General features: G+C 42.1%; 1 protein-coding gene and 1 long non-coding RNA gene across 11 annotated transcripts; one reads left to right on the top strand and one right to left on the bottom strand.

Moving 5' to 3' along the window:
• Positions 1-4,238: 4,238 nt before the first annotated feature.
• On the bottom strand, positions 4,239-16,165 carry LOC146768431 (uncharacterized). Of its 4 annotated transcripts, none has more exons than XR_014953001.1 (3): positions 15,591-16,156; positions 11,021-11,178; positions 4,239-10,538 (listed from the first exon to the last, which is right to left on the bottom strand). It is a non-coding gene; the product is annotated as an uncharacterized LOC146768431 (long non-coding RNA). The 4 variants fall into 4 exon arrangements; XR_014953000.1 differs by having other exon boundaries at positions 4,239-10,600; XR_014953002.1 differs by having other exon boundaries at positions 4,239-11,178; positions 15,591-15,755; positions 15,840-16,155.
• A 118-nt stretch (positions 16,166-16,283) lies between these two features.
• On the top strand, positions 16,284-23,883 carry PDP1 (pyruvate dehydrogenase phosphatase catalytic subunit 1). 7 transcript variants are annotated; one of them, XM_085572348.1, is made up of 4 exons: positions 16,284-16,470; positions 16,884-16,918; positions 18,508-18,581; positions 19,934-23,883. In XM_085572348.1, exon 4 carries the CDS (start codon positions 19,978-19,980, stop codon positions 21,583-21,585), a length of 1,608 nt encoding a protein of 535 aa, XP_085428474.1. In that variant the 5' UTR covers positions 16,284-16,470; positions 16,884-16,918; positions 18,508-18,581; positions 19,934-19,977; the 3' UTR covers positions 21,586-23,883. The 7 variants fall into 7 exon arrangements, with proteins under 7 accessions (XP_085428474.1, XP_021398884.1, XP_021398882.1 ...); XM_085572350.1 differs by having other exon boundaries at positions 16,326-16,470; positions 18,477-18,581; XM_021543207.3 differs by lacking the exon at positions 18,508-18,581 and having other exon boundaries at positions 16,317-16,470.
• Positions 23,884-24,160: the final 277 nt, after the last annotated feature.

A 24,160-nucleotide genomic window follows, 5' to 3' on the forward strand; every position in this document is an offset into this window, starting at 1 on the left:
ACAGAAAGGAACTACAGGACTACACTTGGCCCAGGAAAAATTCCTCATCCAGGACCAATACAGAACATTATTTTGTTTCCTGGGATAGAGAGGGCTGATGGAGAGGGTATAATCATCTGGGAACCTAGGAGAAATGCCTTTTGATGAAAAATTAGCTGTTGTTTTCAAAAAATGCCTGGGTAGAATGCTGAAAGTTTTGGTGTGGCAGTTTAATATGTGATGAAACTGCAGCACAGAGAGTTAGGGATGCCCACAGCGAATGGTGGTTGAACACTCCAGAATGCTCCCAAATACTTTGCAAAATGTTGTATCACCTCTTTGCCACCAAATATCTGCCAAGCATTTGGATATCCCTGGCCCAAGCCCACTATGTGCAGCCTGCTCTTGCACAAGGACAAGTTCTAACCTAAACACTGCCTTTCCAACAGCAATCCCAGTGTTGCCAGCAGGGTTTCAATGCTGAGGCTTCTTCAAAGTGAACAAAACTGACCTCCCCTGACCACCCATCTGTTGGGTGTGTGTCAGACTCCCCTTCTGCTGGCTACTGAGGGACCAAAGCCAAAGGAACAGCCTTCCACTTCTGCTTGTGACAATCTCCCCACCAAATTCCAGTCCAGTTATTTAAGTGCCCAGCAGAAGCATAAAATGTATCAAAACAGCATAGGAATAGGATCTCGGTGAGGGAGAGGCATAAATGTGAAAGTATAGTCTTAATTAAAGTGATCTCCCTGTAATTATCTCAAATTAATGGTCATTTTGTAATGTTGTGCCTACAATAATCTGAGTTAATGTTATTTTATGTATATGTTATGTATATTGTTATACGGAACAATATGCAGATCACCTCAGGGTTATCCCCATCTATAACTTACGACTTTTATTCAGAAAGTATTAATTGAGGCAAAATAGCTAGACCTTACCAAAGCCCCAGTTGTTTTAGATCAGTTATGATCAGAAATATACTTCCATGAAACTATGGGCCACCTGCATACATGTACATTCCCTGGTTACAAACTCAGTCAATTCAGGAGTTAAAACCACATTTTTTCTCACCCTCAGCACAGCGAAATGTAAATAGGCACTTGTTTTGCTGCTCTGCTCCATGTATCAGCCAGAGGGTCCAGAAGTTAGTATTTAGCTAGCAATTTTGCTGATAATGAGGGAGGCAGAGCAGCCTGTTCATTTACAGCCACATCACCTCTGCTAACAGAACTAAAAATGGGCTTTTGTCAACATCAATAAACAAATTAGAAACTGCTCTGGAGATACAGAACTCTGGTAGCCCCATTGCATCAACAGAGAAAGGAGGGGAGGGCCAGGCCCTTCTAGCCACTGACTGTGGGGGATGTGAGGGACCTGGCTGCCTGGAACACTGCTCCTCTCTGCTGCTGGCCTGCTGTGAAGGCAGCTCGGGGACCCTGGCCAGGTGCAGAACAAGCAGGGCTGCACTACCTGGATGCTCAGTGTGCTGGCCTGACTCCCACTGGTCACTGCTGCTCCACCAGGAAATAATGGACGTCCTACAGCTGGCAGGAATTTTTGTCAAAACAGTGGGTTTTTATCAGAAAGTGCCAGTTCATCAAATCTAGCAGGCTTTGAACCAGCAGAGCAGTTTCTAATGAACTTCTAAAAAAAAAAAAAAAAAGAAACAGATTATTTTCAGGACCTGCCTCGCTCTTTTCTGATTTCTTGAGCTGCACAGTTGCCAAGGACTCACACATCCACAGCTTCACAGGGCTGCTAGTATTTCAGACTTTTTATTTTCCAGGGATGAAAAGACTGGAAATGCCTAGCATGAATAGGGCTTATAGGTTCCTGCAGAACAGGACAGAGCCTGGCATCCTGTACACACCAAGGACATAAAGGTTCCAATGTCCAGGAAACAAGGAGCCTGGACACGTTGACAAAGACTTGGATAACACAGAATTAAATTCCTGGACTAAAGGAAGTTTTTAGGAACACCAAACCCTAAGCAATTAAATCCTCAGGATCTCCATTCAGGTTTCATACAGTCAAAACTTCATTTTGAAATTTAACATCTCCTTTGTTGTCTGTGAGGAACAGACACACCACCTGTCCTCCCACCCCTAAGAAAGGAGAATATTTGTACTTTCTAAGTCTCCATCCTTTCCTCTCACTTCTTGCAGTATCTGCAGGTTTTCCTGAATATTTCTTATGGGAAAATACATTTCCCTCAGTGGTGCCTCCATCGTATTGAGGGCACACAATTTGTTGTTTTATCCAAGTGCTTATCTCTCCTGTGTTTGATGTCTATAAAGGCTATTTGCCAATGATTTCCAAGGTGTTTTAATAACATGTGTTGCTTCCTTTATATATGACAGAGTGAAATTACCTGTATGAGATCCAGAGATGGGGCAAATAAGGAATGAACTGCTCTGGCTAAGATAGTCTCTTCTTCTGGATAAATATTTTCTTCCACCACCAGGGTGAGACTGGATGTCCAATTGGGTGGGTCATTTGATGCTGCTGGACGGAGCAAAGGCTATTCTGCATAGTCCAAGGGCTTTTCATGGAAGGTGACAAGTCCACACCCTCACTATCTTGCCCATGCAGAACTGTTTGGATGCCTTTCCAATCCTCAACTCAGAGAAAACTGGTCCCCAGAACTCACACTAAAGGTGACATTCAGGGCATTTTGTAAACATGCAGGTGCCTAGCTCTGACAGACACATTTCCCAGACCCCAAAGGCACAAGGCCTCCCTCACAATTTGAAGTTCTTCCATTGGTGTTTCTGAATTATTACCTGTGGCTAACCACCTGCTTAGTTATAAGGACTAGCTTGAACTCCTCATTAACAACCATATCAGATATCCACACATTCCTCCAGAGCTCTGGTTCAGCTTCACAAGGTCCTGGTGGGCATAAAGAAGCACCCACAGCAAAGGGTGTCAGACCCAAGCTGAGAGCAGAGAAGGTGTCCCATAGTTCCAAAAGGTTTTGAGGAAAGGCACTAAATGTATCCTGTTTCTTTTGCCTGAGGGAAGTAAAAGCAGCGAGTCACATAGGGAACAAGAGAAGAGAACATGAGGAAAGATGATGAGGAGAGAAAAGGTTTCCTCATTGTCACCACCAAGGCTTTGTGCCTACAGCAGGGATTATGAGATAATGTCAAATATTCTGATGTCAAATAAATCATGTACTCATGCATCACCCTATTTTTCTTATAATTACTTGATTACCAGATCACCCTGTGTATTAAAAGCATGTGCCTCAAGGTTGTAGAATTCTATCTTCAGCAGAAACAAGCAGAAATCCTCACCATGCTCAGCTCATAGTGCTTTTTTTGGTCAAAAAAACATCAGAACCACAGGCAGCTCAGATGACAATGCTGCCTTCTGAAACTAGGTGGCCACCCCCTCAGAAACAGAACAAATGCAAAAAATAAAATATTAAGAAGCAGTTGGGATTCAATAAATGGAGAGACAGACACTTTGATTTGGGCACTGGCCTGTCCTTTTCCCATTCTTATGCGATGCACTCAATCACATCCAGTTTTCATGAGAGCTGATCAACACCTTGCACAGACACCTGTGCACAGAACATGTCTTTACTGACTGACCTCCATCTCCAGCAGTACTTCACTCTGGGCCTCATCAGATTTCCACCACAGGAAAATTTAGACACTCCTTCCAGTACTTTGATTTTGATTAAAACAATAGCTTTAATTCTACTAATAATTTTAAAAAACTAGGATAATTTTAACAGAGATGAAAAAAAATATGATTTTTCATCTTCTAATTACTGCATCAAAGCTTGAAAAATTATAGATTTTCTACAGACCATGTTTCAGATGAGGGTTCAATGCCAGTTTGCCACTGAGGACTTTGAAGATAAAGCAAAGATGAAAGAGTAAATGCTGTCCTGCGTGTTCAACGCAGAAACCAACCATCCTGTTTCAAGGCATGTTTCAGACACAGACACATAAATGTTTTGGAGAGGAAAACTCAACTACAGTTTGAGAGAATTCAGTGCTAACTGGATCACTTGCTCTCTTAATGGAACTTTATCAGAAAAACAAAAACATCCTTAATATTCCTAGCACTAACCAGGCATGGATCCAAAAATATTTTACCTCTGAGTAACTGGGGAAATGAGCTTTTTCCACCATGCATTCTAGTGCAGTGACTCACCAAGGAACTCAGCCTCCAGTGTAAGGCATCTTTGCACAGAGATCCATCAAGAGCAATGTTAAGCCAAGCATATGGCATCACAATCATAGGTAGCAAGCAGACTGAAGATTTATTTCATTATGGGTATGAAATGCATATTTCATTATGTCCACTGTGCAGATGAGCTAGGCATACAACTTCAGAGAGCTCAATTACAATAGGAAAGCATGGTGAATGCTGGTTTTCCCTAAAGTTCTACCAGTATTGTATCAAATATTCAAAACAAAGCTCTGTTCATGTCAGTTTGTGGTGGTTTGTCCCAGATGACCGGGGGATCCCTACTCTAAGGCACATACATGCATAATCCTGTCTGGGAAAAATTTACAGGAAAATATTCACAGGACAAAGGTTGGCCCTACCCCATCTCGTGCTGTGAGTGTTCCGTCCCACCCACCATCTCAGGAGAATAAAGCATATTTATTCTCACTACTGTATTAAAGAGGAGATGCAGATTGTTTAACAAATCCTATGGTAACACATACCTTTTAAGCTCAAAAGGTACAGCTGGATGATGGAAAAGAGCCAAGAGGACAAGCAGACCTGCTTTCCTTGTTCCCCTTTGCTTCTCCCCAGGTCAATGGTTGTTCCCCCCGCCCCAGCACAGCCACACAGCCACCCCCTGCCCCCTCTACGGGCAGAATCAATTCACTGAACCAGCAGAACCAGCAGTATACAACGCAGGGAAAAAAAAAAAAAAAAAAAAAAAAAAAAAAAAAAAAAAAAAAGTATAGTCATCCATTTCCAGCTTTGGAAGTTGTATTGTCCTGGCAAAGGGTCTGTGAAGCATGACAGCCGGCACAAGGAAGGGGGCTGGGCTGCAGGTGAGGAATGCGGGGATGCGGTGAGGATGCATTGATGCATTGTCGCTTCTGTATCGCTGAGCCGCTGCCCCGCTCGGGTCCATGAGCAGGGGAGGCGACGCTTTCTCCGGTGAGCTCTGGGCAGACACAGATATGCCAAGTCCTCACCTGCAGGGCGGTACGACCCAGATGCCAGTCTGCTTTGTAACGACTCGGGAGCCTGACAAAATGCCTGAATCATTGCCAATTATTCATGTGTCATTTTTGATGTGTTGGAAAGCAGCTCATGGAGACAAGCTGTTCTGACAGTAAGACATACCCTGTTGTTCCTCAGCTAGGGGAGAAGGTATTTGCTTTTCAGAGGATATTACACTAAGTCTTTGACAATTCCTGCTTACCAGCCACCATCCTGAGACCTATCCAAACCACACAGAAGTCAGTGTTAAGGCCTGCCACCTGCAGTCATGTTGGGACCTCTGTTTTTTGTCAAAATAAATGACAACATAATGCAGGTCTTTACATGCAACACATCCCATATAAAAGGAAGTCATTGGTGTACCTTTTTACTTGGTGGTGTATATTTTTGCAATGAATTAAAATGCCAAACTGAATTTAAGGACTAGGCTGAAGATATGCACAGAAGACATGCAGGAAGTACCATGTTGCTCACTGGTTTTGGGGGAAACAAGACAATGGAAAATGTCCCTTATTTCACATTTTCTCAAGTATTTTTAAATGAATATGCAAGATCTTTCATACCACAGTTAATTACAGAGATGGAAATGTGTCTCACTGTACCAGAGCAAGGGAGGCAAGGTAAGAAACCAGAATTACAATACAATAGTGCCAGTTTGTGAACACAGCTTTAACTATGGCAATCTTCATTCACAGTATTTAACTGAGACTGTAGAAAAATAGTGCAGTTAGCAAGCTTGAATAAATTGCTACCTCACCATCTTACAAACATTTCAAAGACATGAACTTTAACCAAAAAAAAGACTTTAGAAGAAATTTGTATTTTAAGAAATCATTTGATATTACCTCTTCATCGCCTGTTCATGTTGACTACAGGGACTTGGTTTTTCAGAGTAGCCAAGTATTAAGATATATTTCAAGAGGACAGAAAAAAAAAAAACTCAACAAGATTAAGTATTAACATAAATTCTAATACAATGTCCTGTTACTGTGCAATTACTGTCAAAAGCTGCTACGGTCAGCAACAGACTTTTCTGCGTTATATAAAGTCAAAAGGGGACACTGGACCAAATTCTTCTCTTACATATGTGTGTTTTCCCCTCCCACCTTCACTGGCATCAGCAGCCTCAGCTTGCTGCATTGTCACAGCTCCCAGTATTTCCCATACGTAAGCTCAAATAAAGGAGTAGTATGGTATTAACAGAAAACAAAACAAAACAGAAGAAATGGATCAATATAGCACATCCAGCTCCCCTGATGTTCTGGGCTGTCAGGGAGTGCTTCACTCACCACCTGCTCCCTGGTATGTAGTACAAACCTGTTCATCTCTGCTTCATAGAGCATTTTCCTCTACTCTTCTGGTACAGAAAGTAACTGACAGAAGATAAAGCAAAAGGATGAAAATAATAATTTTCAAACAAACATTTCTTAATAGAGTTGTTTGGTTTGAGTCAGCCAGTGAACAATTCTTTGCTTGCTATTTATTGATGTCCAAGAGAAGCCAGAGAATTCTCTGGGTACTGTATATATTTCAACATTCAGTATACCAATGCATCATGTCGAACAACTGCACCATACCTATGTTTGATAAACACTTAAGCTAATCCATGGCCACACAAGTTTGGTTAGTGGTGCTTGGATGCAACAAAGAAGGCATTTCTAGTTCACAGGGATGGGCACATTTCTGGCAGAAGTCATTACTGAATCCCAACAGGGTCAGGGACATCTAGCTTCCCAGTATCACAATACATCTGGCGATTTGGCCTTGCTAGCAAAACTGAACATGTTTGGCCACAGCAGCAAAACAAAAGGTACAGGTGGCAAGGCATTGGCAGAATTATAATTGCTGCAGGCAAGGAATCATGAACACATGATGGTCTGCACTGTGAGTGCTGTAAAGATGGCCTTAAGAAATAACCATGGAAAGTGGTACAGTGTGGGAAGAAACTCAGTTATGCCATAGTCCCTTTCCCCTTAAGCTTAAGAATGACCTGCAAAGGTCTTTCCTAAGCAAAACAACATTTTAAAACTTTTCTTTACTGACACGATTGGAACGTTTGGCTGTGAGCCTTGCTGCAGTATGTGTTACAGACTGAACACTGTGCAGCAAGTCCCATGCCTTTGAGCACAAGCTGGGCGAAGGGAGTGCATTTCTTGTGCACATGGGAGTCCTGATTTTCACTGTCTGGAAACAGTCCAGAGTTGTCAGCGATGCAGACTTGCTAATCAAAACTCCACATGGCTGAAGGACATACACACACTGACCTTTACTACAGCCCTGGGAATGCTGCAGCAGCCTGAAATGACTTTCTAGAGTTGCTCCCACTGTTTGAGTTCTTTGCAAGTACTGGCAGGGATACTGTGCCTCTGAACAAAGCACCTTTTAAATATGTACTTTTCAGAGAGAAGGGAGGAATTATCTCTGATTCAACAGGGCTTTCAGATACCCTTTACAGATTACTACAGTGGTTTCATTCAGTTATGCAGACTTCAAATTAAAAGTTAATGAAAACTAACACAGTTTTTATTTCTCCTGAGGTGCATTTGCTCTCTTATTCAGATGGCTAAGAAAAGTAAGTCAGAAGAAAATGCCTCCTTGTCTGACAAAGGGTGCAGGGATTTTGAGAACTGCCTGCCAGCAAATTCTTGCATCAACACCGTTGCTGTAATTTTGAATCAGCTGTGCTCGTTTTCCAAGTGTGCTTTATAGCCACCTCCCACATGGCAATGCATGAGCAAGTAAAGTATCATTAGCTCTGATGGGCACCCTTTGTCTTCCCAGGAAATGACTAAATGCTATCCTCAAAAAGCTGACCATTGGAGAGAAATTACAGACTCATGTTTGGCACAGAGTGTGGTATTCACAGCTGTACTGCCTGCCTGCCAGGAGCTGTCTGCCTACAGAACATGCTGTCTTCCAGCTGCTCAAACCAAGATAGTCCAAGAGGTTAAGAGCAGTGTTAGAGAAGTGAACAGCCTTTCTGTTTGCAATTTCTCTTGCTTGGTTTTACAGCTCTTTTCTGGAGAAAGTGAGCTTGTTTCCAGTCTTTACATGATGGCAGATTCAGGAAGTGTTTCCTGGATTAACCTAAGGCACTGCTTTTTGACTCAAGGCAAGGTGTCCATTATTAACATGCAAGAAAAAAACCCCATCCCGTGACTCATATATTTTACCCACTGATATATGCAAATACAAACCAGAATGACTTGAATACAGGAAAATAATTGGGATTTTTTTTGCCAGCATCTTTAAACACTTAAACTTCATAGATCCTGTCCTCCGTTATTCCAGCTCTTCTTTTAACTGTTCCTAGCAATCACCTTGAGTCATGATGCTGGGTACAATGCAATAGATTCACATCTAATTCTTGTATTTAAAAAGTTCTTGTTTTTCTGAACACAGCAAAAAGCAGGCAAACAGCAAGAGCTCACCTGTGTTTACATTCAAGCCCTTTCCAGGAAGTCCTTTACCCCAGTGTTCTCCTTCCTTTCAGTGTCATGTCCCTGAACACAGTTTACTGTGCTCTTTGCATTTCCAGCCTTTTTTTTAATAGGGTTTTTTTTCCCCTCTCCTACATGCCCATGTATGACTCCACAATTTCTGGGTTAACCACTTTCTGTCTGAATCATTTACCAGTACAATGCATTGCAAGCCTATATAGGGACATGCTATTACTTAATTTTGCGATATTGGTGCAATATTTGGGGAGGTGGGTTGGACTGGTTTTGGTTTCAGTAATCAGGGTCATTTAACTGCTTCTTTATGCCAAACCAATTTAATGTATTTTTTTCTCATCACATAGCTTTTTCTCACTATTTTCAACAAGAGCTGATGTGATCACAAGTTGATTACATTTTGCTGCATGAAAAGGGAAGTAAATTACAATTGCACACATGAATTTTGCAAATGGCCAGAGAGAGAGAGAGAGAACAAAAGTCACTCCCAGGGTGTGGGTTTGTATTCCCTCCTGCTCCTCTGGCCTGCTGGCAATGCCCTTCCCTGCTGCCAGAGACTGCTGCCTGCCCTGCTCCGTGTGCTGAGCAGTTGGTGGAGTTGATGGTTCATGCCCTGAATTGCTCTGTGAAATTATCCAAGTTGAAAAGTGTTTTTGGAAGAGTTCAGAGCACTTTCATGTTAAAGTATGTCTGGATACACTTTTTTATGGGTGGTGACTTGGAGGGCCTCATAGGAGACCTGAAATAGGAAGCAAGAAAGGTCTTTCTATAAATGAGGGTACAATTGGATGGCTTCAACCAACCAGACAGTAGACAGAGTGAACAGAAACACAGCCTTCTGCCCTAGAGACTTCCCGGGTTATCTGTTCTTGTACCTTTAACCTGCATGGCATCGGTATGACTGAGCCAGCTTACACAAGGGCACAGTGACACATCGCAACCCAGCTGTTCACTGGGTAGATCAAAGCCCTCTCTGCACTTTGAACATGGATCTTCCATTGGGATTAAATTAAGGGACATTAATTGCTGTGAGCACTGAAAATGAATGAGTGTGAAGATTGTGCCTATGATGACAGTATTTGTGAATGTATTTGTTTTCTAGTATTGAAAAAAAAATATTTTATTCATTATCTCATGGGAATGCATGATTATATCAGCAACACATTTAAAATAAACAAAAATATTGTGTGCTACAACAGTTTACTAAGGAAACTGAAATAGTGAGTTAGGTGAATCAGTCCTTGATAACCCAAACTGTAATTTAAAACGCAAATGCCTTTCTGAGCTCATCTATTCTAAGCTGGATAGAGCCCAGCATGTTTCAGTTTTTAAATAACTCATTCCCATGACCTTTGCAATTCACTACCTTACACAACCGTGCAAAAAAGAGCCTCATACATATGACTCAGGCTGCCTTAGGGTTCTTGAAATTTAAGAAGGCAGCCTACATAACATGATAACAAGCAAAAGGAAAATAAAAGCTTATATAACATCCAGACAAATTGAACAAACCTCTGCAGTTACACAAGGCTGCAGGCTGCAGAAATGCATCCAAAGTTCAAAGAAGTTTCAAAGAAACAGCCTGATGTAGCCGGTGTTTAGCTCCAGTGTTTAAAGTCAACACTAATTGAATAAATAATCCTTCTTCTTAAAATACTACTCTAAAACCCTTAGCTTGCAATCTGGACTTGCTCCAGGGCATTTGAAACACATTGAGTAAAATGACCATGGGGAAGGAATAAGGTGCCTGAACTGCTAACTTACAAGCCCCAAAGGTTTGCAGGAAACGTGTCCTGAGCTCCTGAGAAGCAGCAGGGTAGCAGACATCTTGTGCTTGCTGAATGTCCTCCCAATGCTCCTAGATCTTCATGGAGGCTCCTCAGAGGCACAGCCCATCTGTGTGGGAACATGTGATCTTGCACCATCTCCCTGGCCTCTGCCACAGGGACATCATTGAGCTGTGCAATTGAATATGCAGGTTATTCAGACTTGAAAGCCAAATCCAGCCCTGGGCTGGAATCCAGATTCAAGGAAAGCACCCCAGTGCCAATGAAGGGCAAAATTAGAATGGGGATCTCTAAATGACCTTATAAAAATTCCCCAGGAGGAGAAAGGCACCCCTAAAGCAGGCCTGCTGGAAATTATCACTGTCAGGCCTTCTCTTTTGACTAAAAGCCTGGCAGGACCAGAACTTTGCTCTGCTGAGATGGCCAGGATCTCTCAGAGGGAGTTCACTGCCTCCAGTTCCTGAATACCATAAACAAAGCTCCAGATTCACTTGCAAGGCCCAGTGTTGCTCTTTCTGCTTGTTCCTATCTTGCCATATAACAGCCTAATGGCTAAAGCTTTTAAATATAAAAGGCTGGTATAATTGTCACCTTGATTCCACACTGCCCCTTTTTCCAGGTGAGTCCTGTTACAGTCTGGCTGCAGGTCAGCTGAGGCGGAGAAGACTGGTCACTCACACAGGAATCCAACACTCCATGGCTCAGAGGCAGCAAATGAGACTCTGTAACCTTCTGCTTGAGACACCTGCCTGGAAGAACAGAATACTGGATCTAGTCAGGGAAGGGAAGAGGTTAGAACAAATATGTTTGGTTTGTTGTTAAAAATATAAATGAAACATATAGTATAAAGCAAATGGTAAATATTTTTGTAGATGGGGTCACTTGGGATAATAAATCTGTTTCTCAACCAAGGAAACCAGTAACCTAACTCATCATTTTTCTACAAAAAAGAAAAAAAAAAAAAAAAAAAAAGAGCTTATTTTTTCATCAAATACAAACCCCAAAGGATACAAGGTCTTATTTTCCCAGCATTTAGGTAAGGCTAAACTGAGAAAGGCAAAGAGGAATGAGTAGGAGATTACTTTGATATTCATTCTAAACTTCCTTGTTACAAGTGGAAATGTGACCTCATCTAACCCTGGGCCCCAAGACACCTAAAAGATTGGCTCAGAGGCTACTCTTGGTTCTAAATTGAAATTTCTAATTATAACTTCCATTATATATCTACTTTTCACTTCAAAGTACCACCTCTTGCTAAGACAGTAACACTGGTACTTCTAGTAGTTGGCATTGGTTGCTCTTGCTAATTGCTGGAGAAAAATATTAGTCTTTAACATTCACATTTGCATAGAGAGATCTCAGCTCAAGCCAGCTGTTTCTACAGACCAACCATTGGCTTCCATTCCTTGACTCCAGTGACCTCAAGACAAAAGGCTGTATTCAATTACCAGCATCTGAGCAATCTTTTATTTCAGGGCATTATATCTGATAAAATGAACCCAGGATATCATTGTTCCAGCAGCATTAGGGAAACAATATTTTATCTGTTCAAAAGTGTAAGCTATTCTCTGCATGGAAAAAAGCAAGCAGATTCCACTCCCAATTTTAATCTCCACTATTTCCCCTGAAGTCTATTGAATCTTTTGCATGGCAGCCATTATAACTGCAAATGTAGTTATTTTTGAAAATGACTGTAACAAAGAAATATGAAAAGTGCACATGATGAACTACAGATGGAAACAGGATCAGACACTTCAGAAACAAAGTTATTGCTGGATCCAACTTCCTGATATCCTCAAACTACTTCCTCATAGTCAGACACTGATAATGTCCTAAATATCATTCTTGAAGCTGGCAAAAAAATTATTTTTCTACAGAATTTCCTTCACTTCATCAAGCTGTCAGAATGCTGTATTCCCCAAACTGGACATCAGACCTTGAAAAAACAGCCCAGGTGAAGAGTGCAAACTAGTGCACAACTACTACAAAATGAAAAAAAAATGCATTTAATTCTCGGCTAATGAGATAGGAATCAACATATTGGATGGTACAAAAAAAGTCCTGAGAGGCAAGAGACAACAGATATAAGCTTAACATGGAAAATTCTGATAAACTAAAAATTAGAAATCTTCAAAATGTAAGTGGTGTACTGGAACTGGGACCCAGGCTGACTGGAGAATCTCAGTCCTCAAACATGTCTAAAACAGGATTGACCAAGTCCCTGAACAACTTGATCCAGCTTTGAAGATGCCCCTGCTTTCAGCAGGTCCTGTCTGACCTCAATTACTCTCTGAGTTTAGGAAGTTGGATCTGAGCTGCTGAATGAATTAGACCCATTGCTTCATTTCAGAAAGGAATTAAGAGTGAAGATACAAAGGGCCTCTAGGAGAGACAAAATTAATTAAACTATTGATGAATCCCACAGTGACAGCAAAATACCCATTGAAAGCAATTGTCTGTGATTTGTCATTGGACTTGCCTTTAGAAAGGGCAGGGGAGAGATGAACCATGTGACTCAGTGCTGCTGGCTTACTCTAAAGTTATTACTCTTAAACGTTCTTTAAAATCACCTTTTGCAGGGCTCATTGTAAAACTTCAGAAACATTCACTGTACGCAGGAACCCAGCTGCACTGAGGCAGGAGAGATGCATCACCCACAGCAAACACTCCCTGAGAGGGCAGCAGAACACTTGAATGTACAACCAAACCCTCTGAAGCAGGCTGAAGAGCGCGGGCCACCGCTGTTTGCAGGTACTCCATCTGCTCTGAGCTCTACTAACACATTTATTTTTGCCACATAATGCTCCTGATTTCTGCTAAAAATAAATTGCTGCTCTGTGGAACAGCATACTTAGATTGCTGTCGTTGCTTCTGTCATTGCTTCTCAGGAAAGGAAAGAACACAGTTTAATCCTGTCCAGTCCTTCCCGTTAATTCCATACCTGGCTTTTTTTGTCTCCCTTATTTTCTCCCTTGTTAGGCTTTTCTTTCTGCTCTCAAAACTTTTATGATTCTTCTGCCCTTTTTCCCTGCTCCACGTTGGTATGGCAGCCTGCCAAGTGGAAGTGTTTGATCTGTGCACTCAGTTTTAAGACAGGTTTTATGAGCAACTGTTTTTTTCAACAAGCATAGGAGCAACACAGCATTTCTGTAACATTGTGTGCAAGGATATCAGAAGAATGTTAAGGAGTTAAGGGATATAAAAACCAGTGAAATATTATCCTGTGCTCCCAAACTAGCTTACAGTAAAAGTGAGTCAATAAAAATGAATCAATAAACTATTTATGCATTGGGCACAAGAAACAATTTAAAACTAGGTTACTGCAAACACTTGATTTCAAATGAAAATGGATTTTGGTGATCTGTAACAGTTTCTCTGGAAATGTGTGTTAGGGTAAGTACTGCAGCACTTTAGCTGCAGTGATAATGCATAGCTGCCTGTTGGCTCTGCAGTGCAGAATTAGCCACTGCAGGCAACAGGCACATTAAGACAAGAACTGATGTCTCTTGTTACACTCTGTTGATAATCCTTTCATCCAGGAAAACAGGGAGACTTTGCATACCTTGAAGTAGTTACAAGTAGTTGCTTTTCCATCAATCTCTGGTGTAAAATGTTAAATGTGGAACAATGTGGTTTTATTCATTAGAACATTTTTTTATTCTTTGGTATCAGCAAAAATGGATTGTTGCTCAAAGTTGCACAAAAAGGTCTTGGCAGCAGCAAGATGAAGAGAAGAAAAATCTAACTTTCCAGTTAAATTGCAACATCTAACATCTGGCAGCACACCAGAAACTCACATAAGCTCAATGAGCAAAATGTCAGCCAAATTTTAGCATTTTGTCTCTTATTGGTGGGATTTATATGTGGCTAGTAAGACCACAATATTTTCTCACTCAGTATTTTAAAATTCAAATTTTGTCTAATGTTCAGATGTATCAATAGAATACTGTGAGACAGGGAGCTACAAATTCCAAGACCAGCTCTAAAAGCAGCTCCTCTCCTGGCCTCAAATCAGGAAGAAAAGGATAATTAAATCAATAAACTAACCTTTCAATCTCACAGCAAATTACGGAGAATTGAACTAATGGGCACAAGATGTTCTGAAGACCAAAAGTGCTAAATGCTGTGGAACTTTTTTTCTAGGTAGGCAATTTAGACAACAACATTCTCTGTGAAAGTCACACATGAAGCCAGTCTGCAAACTCCTCACTTAGAGGAGTATTAGGTGATCGGTGGTGACTTCATCCCAATCAATTTCTGTGTACCTCCTCCTAGAACAATGACTCAAATTCACCCAGGCAGAGGTCTGTCTTCCCACAGCCTTCTTCCTTCTGGCAAGGTAAGAAGATGGCTTGATAGGGCACCTTTACACAGTCTATAAGAAAATTTCTAAACTTGGGGGCCTTACAGTCACTCTTGCTGAAAGAGAAAATTATATAAATAGTTGTTATTTCAGCACATGCTGGCAATCTATTTTTAACCATATGCTACCATTAAAAATGAATGCAAATAATTTGTTTTCCATGCTGTTTAATGAAGTTTTCAATGTACAATGGTGTCTGTCTGATGCCTTTTTTTTTTTTACTTCTAAAATAAGCATCAAAGAGAAGATGATGGCATACCATTCTGGATAAAGAAATAAATGTCTCAAAAGTCACTAAGAACACCAATAAATGAAAATTTTAATATTCTGTGTTTTCAACTACTACCATGAAAAACTTGCATTTCTAAGGATGGCATAAATTTATTGTTCTAGCTGGTTTTCACACAGAGGGTCACAGGGCAGTATTTTCCACACTCTTACATTTCAAGTAGAGCTCTTGAGTCTTCTGGGCACTAAGTGCAGATTTTTCTTTGTTTCTTCTCCTGGTTTTGGTACACAGCTATACACATCCTACCAACTGAGTAAAGACCTAAGTATAGTCAAAAATCTCTGTTTTGTTACAGTTGCTGAGGGAATGGTAATGGCAAACCCCAAGGCTTGTGAGCATCTGTTGCAAACAATACACAGCAAAGTGGGCATCCCAGACACCCTGAAAAATAGTAAGGCATGAGAGCACAGGCATCTATAAACAGAGAGATGATCAAAGACATCAAAACACTGTCGAACTTACATACTTTCCATATTCAGAAATGTACATGAAAAGTCTGATCAGAGTACCTCAGAAGCACATGCGAAATTGAAGGACACGTGTGGCCCTTCTGAGGAAGGGCTGGTCCTTCTTGGTAGCCACTGCCCTCGAACCATTCCTTGCTGGTAGTGAGGGCAGCAATGTGGCGATGTCAGGGCAGAGGGCCCTGGTCTTCTCCTCTGCCTCGACGGATTCTGGAGAACACAAAACATCACGGGGTAAACTAATTAAGAAAGCAAACAAAAAAAACAAACCACAGAACAAAAAAAACCCACAACCTCCTCAGGTTTCAGTACAAGCTTCAGTGGTATCTTGCGGAGTTAACGAGCTTTGTGACTGCAAGTCAACTCGAACAAGGCGGAAAAAAACTCAGAAAGCACCGCTCTTTAAAAGGAATTCAGAATAAATGCCAATACGCGCTACAAAATTTAGACATTTTCCCATACTGGGTCTCCATAGCGGTCAGAAGTTGTGTGACTGCCCCTGACACAGGGGCTCGGGGGCTGTCTCAGGGCGGGCAGCCCCGCAGGCTGTCCCGCCCTCAGGGGCGCCTCGGGGCGGGCGCGGGCACGGCGGGCGCGGGCGCGGCGCGCGCCGCCGCCTGCGCGCCCTCCCGCCCCCGCGCCGTGCGCGCGCACCGCCCTCCCCTCCTCCCCCGCCCCCCGCGCGCTCCCTCAGCCTCCGCGTCACGTGCCCGCCTTGCCCTCCTCAGCAGCCAATGGGCGGCGCGCCGCGCGCCGCAGGGCCCTTTATAAAGGCGCGGCGGCCGCAGGCGTGAGGCGGTGGCTGCCGGGGGTTTGGGAGTGGCGGGTGCGTTTGGGCGGCGCGGTCCTGTCCTTCCACCCGCTTCCCTTCCTGCGCCGCACGGTCCTTCCACCCGTCTCCCTGAGCCGCCCGGGAAAGGCCCAGGTCTGTGCCCGGGGCGGAGGGAGGAGGTGGTCGTGCCAGAGGCGGGCGGGCGGCTGGGGAGGGGCGGCCATGTCGGGGCCGCGCAGCGCCTGAGCGGGCAGCGGCGGCGCGCAGCCACAGCGGGCCCTGCCTGCCGCCCCGCCCGCGGGGAGAGCGGCGCCGGCGGGGCTCGGTGCCCGGCGGGCGGCGGACTCGGACGGTCTCTGCGTAGCGGGCTCGGTCCTGTCGCTGGGCGAGAGGCAGCGGCGGCGCCGTGCGCCCGCAGAAGGGCTGTGTGTGCTTGTCTCCTCCTGTCTGCCGTCCCGCCTCCGTGCCGGAGCTCTACGTCTTCTCTAACAAACTCTCTGCCTTGCTTCTCCCCCCGCCCCCCGGGCTTCTGCTTTGTGGATGTTGGCGGCTTCATGTTGTGACAGGAGAATGTGTGTATGTCCTGGGCCCAGGCGGATCGGTATGTATCTCCCTTCGCGGAGCGACGGGCTCGGGGGTCGGATGGGACCCGGGGAAGGGGCTGCGAGGCTGGGCTGTGTCTGAGGGCTGAGGCCGGAGGGAAGGATTAACGGTGCTGCTTGTCTTGAATGCTTCTTGTTCCTCCTCCCCGCTTCCCCGTTCTTCCCAGGTGGCTCATTCGGGTCTGTCAGGTGTAGGAAAGGCACCTGAGTGGTTTTACCTGAAGCCATGGGTGCCTTTGGTACAGTGTTTTGCAGGAACCTGTCTGTGCAGCGTCAGTTAGCCCTAACAGTATGGCTATAACGAGCCTTTATTAAAGAAACGTGGAACACTTTTCTGTTTTTTTCATGTAGTACTACAAAACCCCATAAATTGACCATTTGACTCGTTATTGGTCATATTGTATTTACAGCTTGAAAAATAGTGCTTGTACCCTGCTCTGGGCTTGGAGAGGTGTTTACACTAGATTGATTCTAATATCTTTATAAACCTTGATTGAACTGTAAAATTTCTACTTCTTTTTCGTGTCTGCCATCTTTTGACTAACCATAATGATATTGGGATCTTAATTACTTAAAGGGCAGTTGGAGTGTCTGGTTATATTTGGGGCAGCTGTGTTTTGGGGGTAAGTGGGAGAGACTTTAGTTTCAGTTCAGGTTTGGATAGTTGGAATTAGACGTTTCCATTTTTTGGAATTATTGAAGCTGGTATGTGAAACAGACTGATCTCTTAAGCTGGCATAGATCTCATATCATTATATGAGCCGTGGAAAATGTGAGGCCAGCTTCTTACTACTTCCTCTTGGATTTCATTTGATAAACTAATGATTCAAAATCATAACAATATCCTCTGGTGGCACTGCAGAACTGTTACAGCAGCAATACATTTGTATTTTTGCTTCATCATGGACCAACAAAATTGTCAGAACAGTGAGGCACCGCTGTGGGTGAGCACTGAACACAAATGCTGAGCAGTCAGGACATCTTGATCCAAGTGGAGTCTAATGGGAGACCAGTGCTGAAGCTGAGGTGCTGCTGTAGGCCAGGCACATCCATAGAACCTTAAGCAAAATTGTTGCTTTTAAATGTCATGTGAAGAAATATACATAACTGCTACCAAAATAGCTCCTATATAATTAGAAGGCAGTGAATAGAATTTAAAATCTATATTTGGAGTTGCAGTCTACTGCTGTCATGCTGTGTGCGTGTGAAGCCTGGACTGGAGAAGCAAATGGCTAACATAAATTCAGTATGCATCTGGAAGCTTCAGCCAGTTCACTGCTCCTGGGCATCTGGACTACAGCCTGAGCTCTTCCTGATACCTGCACAACAGAAAACTTCAATCTTCAGCTGTCATTGGGAGACTCAGGAGAGTTTTTGTGAATGTACAACAGTCACTCATTAGTACTGGGGGGTCAGTGGAGTGACAGGAGCATGAATTCTACTCTGCTTTCAGCACTTGCACGTCATGTAACAGAAGTAAGCTTTACTCTGGTTTACTTAAAAAGAGCAAACAAGCTTGGAGGGAGAATATGATTTGTTTCCCTTTCTTGAAACAAGGATAATGAGGTGGAGCTTCGTATGTTTCCAGACACTTCTCAGCTGGCCCAGGTGATCACAGTCGTGGCTGAAGCTATGGAAAGCTAATAGAAATTGCAAAAAAAGGTTTGTTGCATATTTTATTGGGATTGAGTCTCATCTGAGATACTGGTATGCCTGCTTGGCTAAAAAAATCAATTTACTGACTGAAGCACCTTGCATAACACAGCAGTATCCACTTCTTCAGTAAAACAATTTGACATCTAACAGTGTAGATAGATTAGTACTTAAAACTGCAGTAAGCCTTCTAATGGCCTCTTCTGAGAAAAAGCTTTTGCTATGAAACTTGATCATAAAAGAGAAAATGGAATTTGTCTTAAATGTGCGTACTTCACACAAGGCACAGTTTAACTCCATCTATACTCTGGGGTTGTCTCTCAAGTATTACATTGTGAAAGACTTCCTGATAATGAGGCATAGTGAATAAGGCTTTTGAGAGGCACTCTCACTAATGTTGTGGTTTGGTATGTAAATGGAGACAAGAGAGAGTATGCTAGTGTACTCTTTTTTTTCAGGGAAGTGAAGAATAAGGAAAGCTTTTAGATGTGTCAAGTAGCAGTAGAATATTTTTTCAGATACTAATGGTTTATCTTAACACTGAACTAGCTTTGGAGTATTGTGCAAGGCTCTGTTCTAGTCATGGAAGCAAACAGTTCATATATAGGCCTTCAGTTGAGTAGCTTTTCAAGGTGTTTTTAATCTTAAAATGTGCTGGGATGGAATAGTTGTTGGAAAGCTGTTTCCTTTCTACCTCTTGTACTTACATCTTAAGCTAGAAAATTGCTGCATAGGTTGCTGTGGCTGTTTTGTATATGTAACACAAGTTTGAAGTTTTGCATGTGGAAGGGGCAGAAAGAAACAAAACCTGCTACTGACTTCTGATTGCATAAAGAATATGAGTTCTCTATCACCTACTTCTTGCTTCTGCTGTTTAAACAATCTTTATTGTATGTCATCTCAGAGTTTTGAGTCTCCCTGTTAGATACATTCTCTTCTTCAGCCTTACATAAAGTGTTTTCTTCCTTTTGTGCCACATCTGTCTCTGTCAGCTGTGAAATCACCAGGAAAGCAAATATCTGTAGAAGTTCTGTGGCAGTTCTGTAGAGTGCTCCATGCTACCTATTGTGCTAAATTGTTTGAAGGTTCATTGACTGTCTGGGTGATGCTTTCACTTCCTGCCTGTAATCTGAGTTGGGTATAAGAGCTAAAATACCCGTGCTGAAATACAGTATAGCTTTTTTGTGTGGTGTCTATAAATGATCACCTTGCAAATGGCTCTCTTTGTCGAGTCCTTTGAAGCTATGAACTCCATATAACAAGCAACTAGGTTAGGAGCTGTAAACATCTTAGCACACAATTCTGGGGGAAAAAAATCTTTTAGCTGTCCTGCTAAGCATAGTTGTTCTCTTGTCTTTCAGCAATTCCAGTCCGAAGCTCCAGGCTGCCATTGTTGTCTGATGCCATGCCAGCACCAGCTCATCTGTTCCCATTGATTCGTAACTGTGAGATTAGCAGAATAGGCAGTACTGCGTGTTACTGCCACCATAAACATCTGTGTTGTTTGTCATCTCATTTTGCTCACAGTCACTTCAGATATGCACCGCAGAAGAAATTTGCGGCACTTTACAGGCCGAAGGAGCACTTTAATCACTTTATTCATGCAAGGGATTATGCTTCTACGCCACAGAGGTTTTACCTCACCCCTGCACAGGTCAACAGCATCCTGAAGGCAAACGAATACAGTTTCAAAGTCCCAGAATTTGATGGTAAAAATGTAAGTTCTGTTCTTGGGTTTGACAGCAACCAGTTGCCTGCTAATGCTCCAATAGAGGACCGGAGGAGTGCTGCCACTTGTTTACAGACAAGAGGGATGCTTCTGGGTGTGTTTGATGGCCATGCAGGCTGTGCTTGTGCTCAAGCTGTCAGTGAAAGACTGTTTTACTACATTGCTGTCTCTTTGTTACCTCATGAAACTTTACTTGAAATAGAAAATGCTGTGGAGAATGGCAGAGCTCTGTTGCCCATTTTACAGTGGCACAAGCATCCCAATGATTATTTTAGCAAAGAGGCCTCCAAGCTTTACTTCAACAGTCTAAGAACTTACTGGCAGGAGCTGATTGATCTCAACAGTGGAGAGACTACTGATGTCAGAGAAGCTTTAATTAATGCCTTTAAGAGGCTTGACAATGATATTTCTTTAGAAGCTCAAGTAGGAGATCCCAATTCTTTTCTCAACTACCTAGTACTGCGAGTAGCATTTTCTGGCTCAACTGCTTGTGTAGCCCATGTGGATGGTGTTGACTTGCACATTGCAAACACAGGTGACAGCAGAGCAATGCTTGGCGTTCAGGAAGAAGATGGATCTTGGTCTGCAGTTAATTTGTCCTATGACCACAATGCACAAAATGAAAATGAAGTGGAACGTGTGAAAATGGAGCATCCGAAGTCTGAAGAGAAAAGTCTTGTCAAACAAGATCGTCTCTTGGGTCTCTTGATGCCTTTCAGAGCTTTTGGTGATGTGAAGTTTAAATGGAGTATTGAACTGCAGAAGAGAGTGGTGGAATCAGGCCCAGATCAGCTGAATGACAATGAATATACAAAGTTTATTCCTCCAAACTATCACACTCCCCCGTACCTCACAGCTGAACCAGAAGTCATACATCACAAGTTACGGCCACAGGATAAATTCCTGGTTTTGGCTACAGATGGGCTGTGGGAAACAATGCACAGGCAAGATGTGGCTAGAATTGTGGGGGAGTACCTCACTGGTGTTCACCACCAACAGCCAATAGCTGTTGGTGGCTATAAGGTAACTTTGGGACAGATGCATGGTCTCTTAACAGAAAGGAGGGCAAGAATCTCTTCAGTATTTGAAGATCAGAATGCAGCAACTCACCTGATACGCCATGCAGTGGGTAACAATGAGTTTGGAACTGTGGATCATGAGCGGCTGTCCAAGATGCTTAGTCTTCCAGAAGAGCTGGCTCGAATGTATAGAGATGACATTACAATTATTGTGGTGCAGTTCAATTCCCATGTTATAGGCGCATATCAAAATGAGGAATTGTAAATTTAATGCAGTGAACTAGTTACTAAAGTTGTAACAAGGGCCAGTATGAGCAGCAAATTAAAAAAATCCACCCAAAAATAAAATTTAAAAAAGCCTTTGGCAAACAATTTTTGTTTGTTAGATTCAGCATATCTATTGTTTCTGCCTTTCCCCAGAGATCTGAAAACATGGGAAGTGCTATTGACCCAATACAAAACTTGAAGAGGATGTCCCAGCTTGGGAAAAGAGTTTTTATAACAACTTTGCACTATTGATTTCATGAATGCTGCTAAAACAATGTCTTGAATTTGGCAAATTTGGATGAGGGGAGAAGTAGGATAAAGAATTAACTATTAAAGATCTGGCTGTTCAAGAAACAGCTTGCTTATAAAATATCTGCAAATATATACAGCTAAGGAAAAGAAAAGTAAAACATATTGTTGAATTTTTTACAGGGCTAATTCTTACAATGGTTATGTGTGAATATATTGTCTATTGTTTCTTCTAAGCAGAAGGTCACTTGAACCAAGTAAGTCTTCAGTGTAACAAAGTTGTCTCACTTTCATATGGACAATGTCATTAATGTAAAAATATTTGTCTAAGTGTTGACTTTCAAGGCAGGTCTAAGCCATAATCAATACCTGAGATTGTTACAATTTAATCATATCTTATGCATAGTAATTTCTAAATTTCTTGTGCATTAATACTTGGCTGTGGTTTTCTGCACAACTTGTAGGGCAATAACCCATTACAACATGCAGTAAGATACCAGATAACTTCATGGAGAACTTCAGTTTTCAGTGTAAAGAAGCTTTTAGACTTTTTGAAAAGTCGGTATTGTTGGTTAAGGCTGTTTGCTTTCCCAAAGGTTATGTCCTTCATGGACTCCATTTCTCTCTGTCACTGCTTATCTACTAAATATTTTTTCACCTGAAAAGATCAGGAAGTCATTGCTAACCTCTTTGTAGCTTTGTAACTTGCACTCATTTTCACTTTGGATATTTCAAAAGGTCATAATATATGTCCCTCATTTGAACTCATGTGTAAGTTGAGTGAAAAATTACAAATTACAAAAAAATTGAAGTATGGCTTGTAAATAGCATTTTAATTGGAAAGCTCACTGGCATGCATGTTCAGTGGCTATTTCTAGCAACTTCTTTTAGTTGTGTGTTTCTGGGCAGCTGGTGTATGCATGTTTTTGCAGTCCAGAATACTATTGCAGAGCAGTCTCTGAAATGGGTCTCTCTGGCTTGAAATGGTTGAATTTGAACTTAAAGGATTGGCTATACTTGTTCCAAAATTGTTGGGCTTGTAATGGGGAAAGTAGAGACTGACAGCTAACTGGTCATCATTGCATCTATTTGAGGTATGTTGCATTGTGTACACATTTGTTTTAACTTGCCCTTAGGTTAAAAACTGAAATGCCTGCTGAAATATTAGTCCTTGATGACTGAGAGAACACATTTAACTTTATTCCTGGGTTCTAGAGTATAATGCTAGATCAGCTTATTCCACTTTGCCAAGGTGTTTCAGTTAAAACACCTCCCTAGCCCTCATCATAGCTAGTTAAATCAACACTTAATTAACTGAAATATGTTAGGTTTCTAAAGTGGCATTTTTTACTAAATGTCTTGCCAATTAATGCTACTGTACATAGGGTGCACTTAATTTGAACAATGAACCTGAGCTATAGTAAACATTGGCTCCTCAAACTCACAAATGTTGTGTGTACTCAGTGGCCTGTAGCTTTAGTATGTCTCTACCTAACCTTAACTATCAGCATCAATATTGCTGTGAGGTTAATGATGCCTAAGTTCACATTCAAGATGTACACAACCTTTTTTTATTTGAAGGGAAAAGAGGAACTCTAAATGCTTAGACAATACTGGCTGTTGACATTGCTTCTGTATGTTGTGTTTTGGTGACTGTGTCATTAACTAGGTCAATTGACTGTTCTATCATTTGAATGCAGTATGTATCTCAGCTGTTGCAGTATTTAACTTTCTTACTTTTTTTTTTACTGTTAAAGCTCTATTAATGTGCATTGATGTATTTAGCCTACAATTGTTGATGTGGATTTGGTACAAGTCATAGCTAGAAGAAATGCACATTGGTCCCATGGATACAACTTTTATTGAGGAGAAGCTGCTTTTTTGTAGTAAAGATACTTAAGTATGGGGTCAGACAATATTTATGCGTTGCTTGGAGACTTGCTCAGTATGTATGCAGTGAACAGAAGCAGCATAACTGCCTGCTGAACAGGTGATCTGAACAAACATCTTTTAACAGATTCCAATAAAATGATCAATTATGCAGAAATCCATGTGTATTGAGTTGCTGCAGAATGTGATATCTGTACTGCTAAGACTTTGTTCTTTTGAGTGATCACTATTATGAATACATCAGATGGCCAATGAAAGCTAAGTATAAATAGAAACACAGAATTGAACTTCAGAGCACTTCAGTGCCACTGTGAGGCTCAATGCCACCTTGCATCAGGCATGCTGCTGCTGCCTCCTCCAGGCAACAAAGCTCAGATCCTTCCATCAGTATCACTGTGTGTCTCAGTTCCCAGCACCTCATGAGTACCTTCAGT

This window comes from Lonchura striata, chromosome 2 (genome assembly GCF_050655825.1).
Source record: "Lonchura striata isolate lonStrDom1 chromosome 2, ASM5065582v1, whole genome shotgun sequence".
In the NCBI taxonomy this organism is placed as follows: domain Eukaryota; kingdom Metazoa; phylum Chordata; class Aves; order Passeriformes; family Estrildidae; genus Lonchura; species Lonchura striata.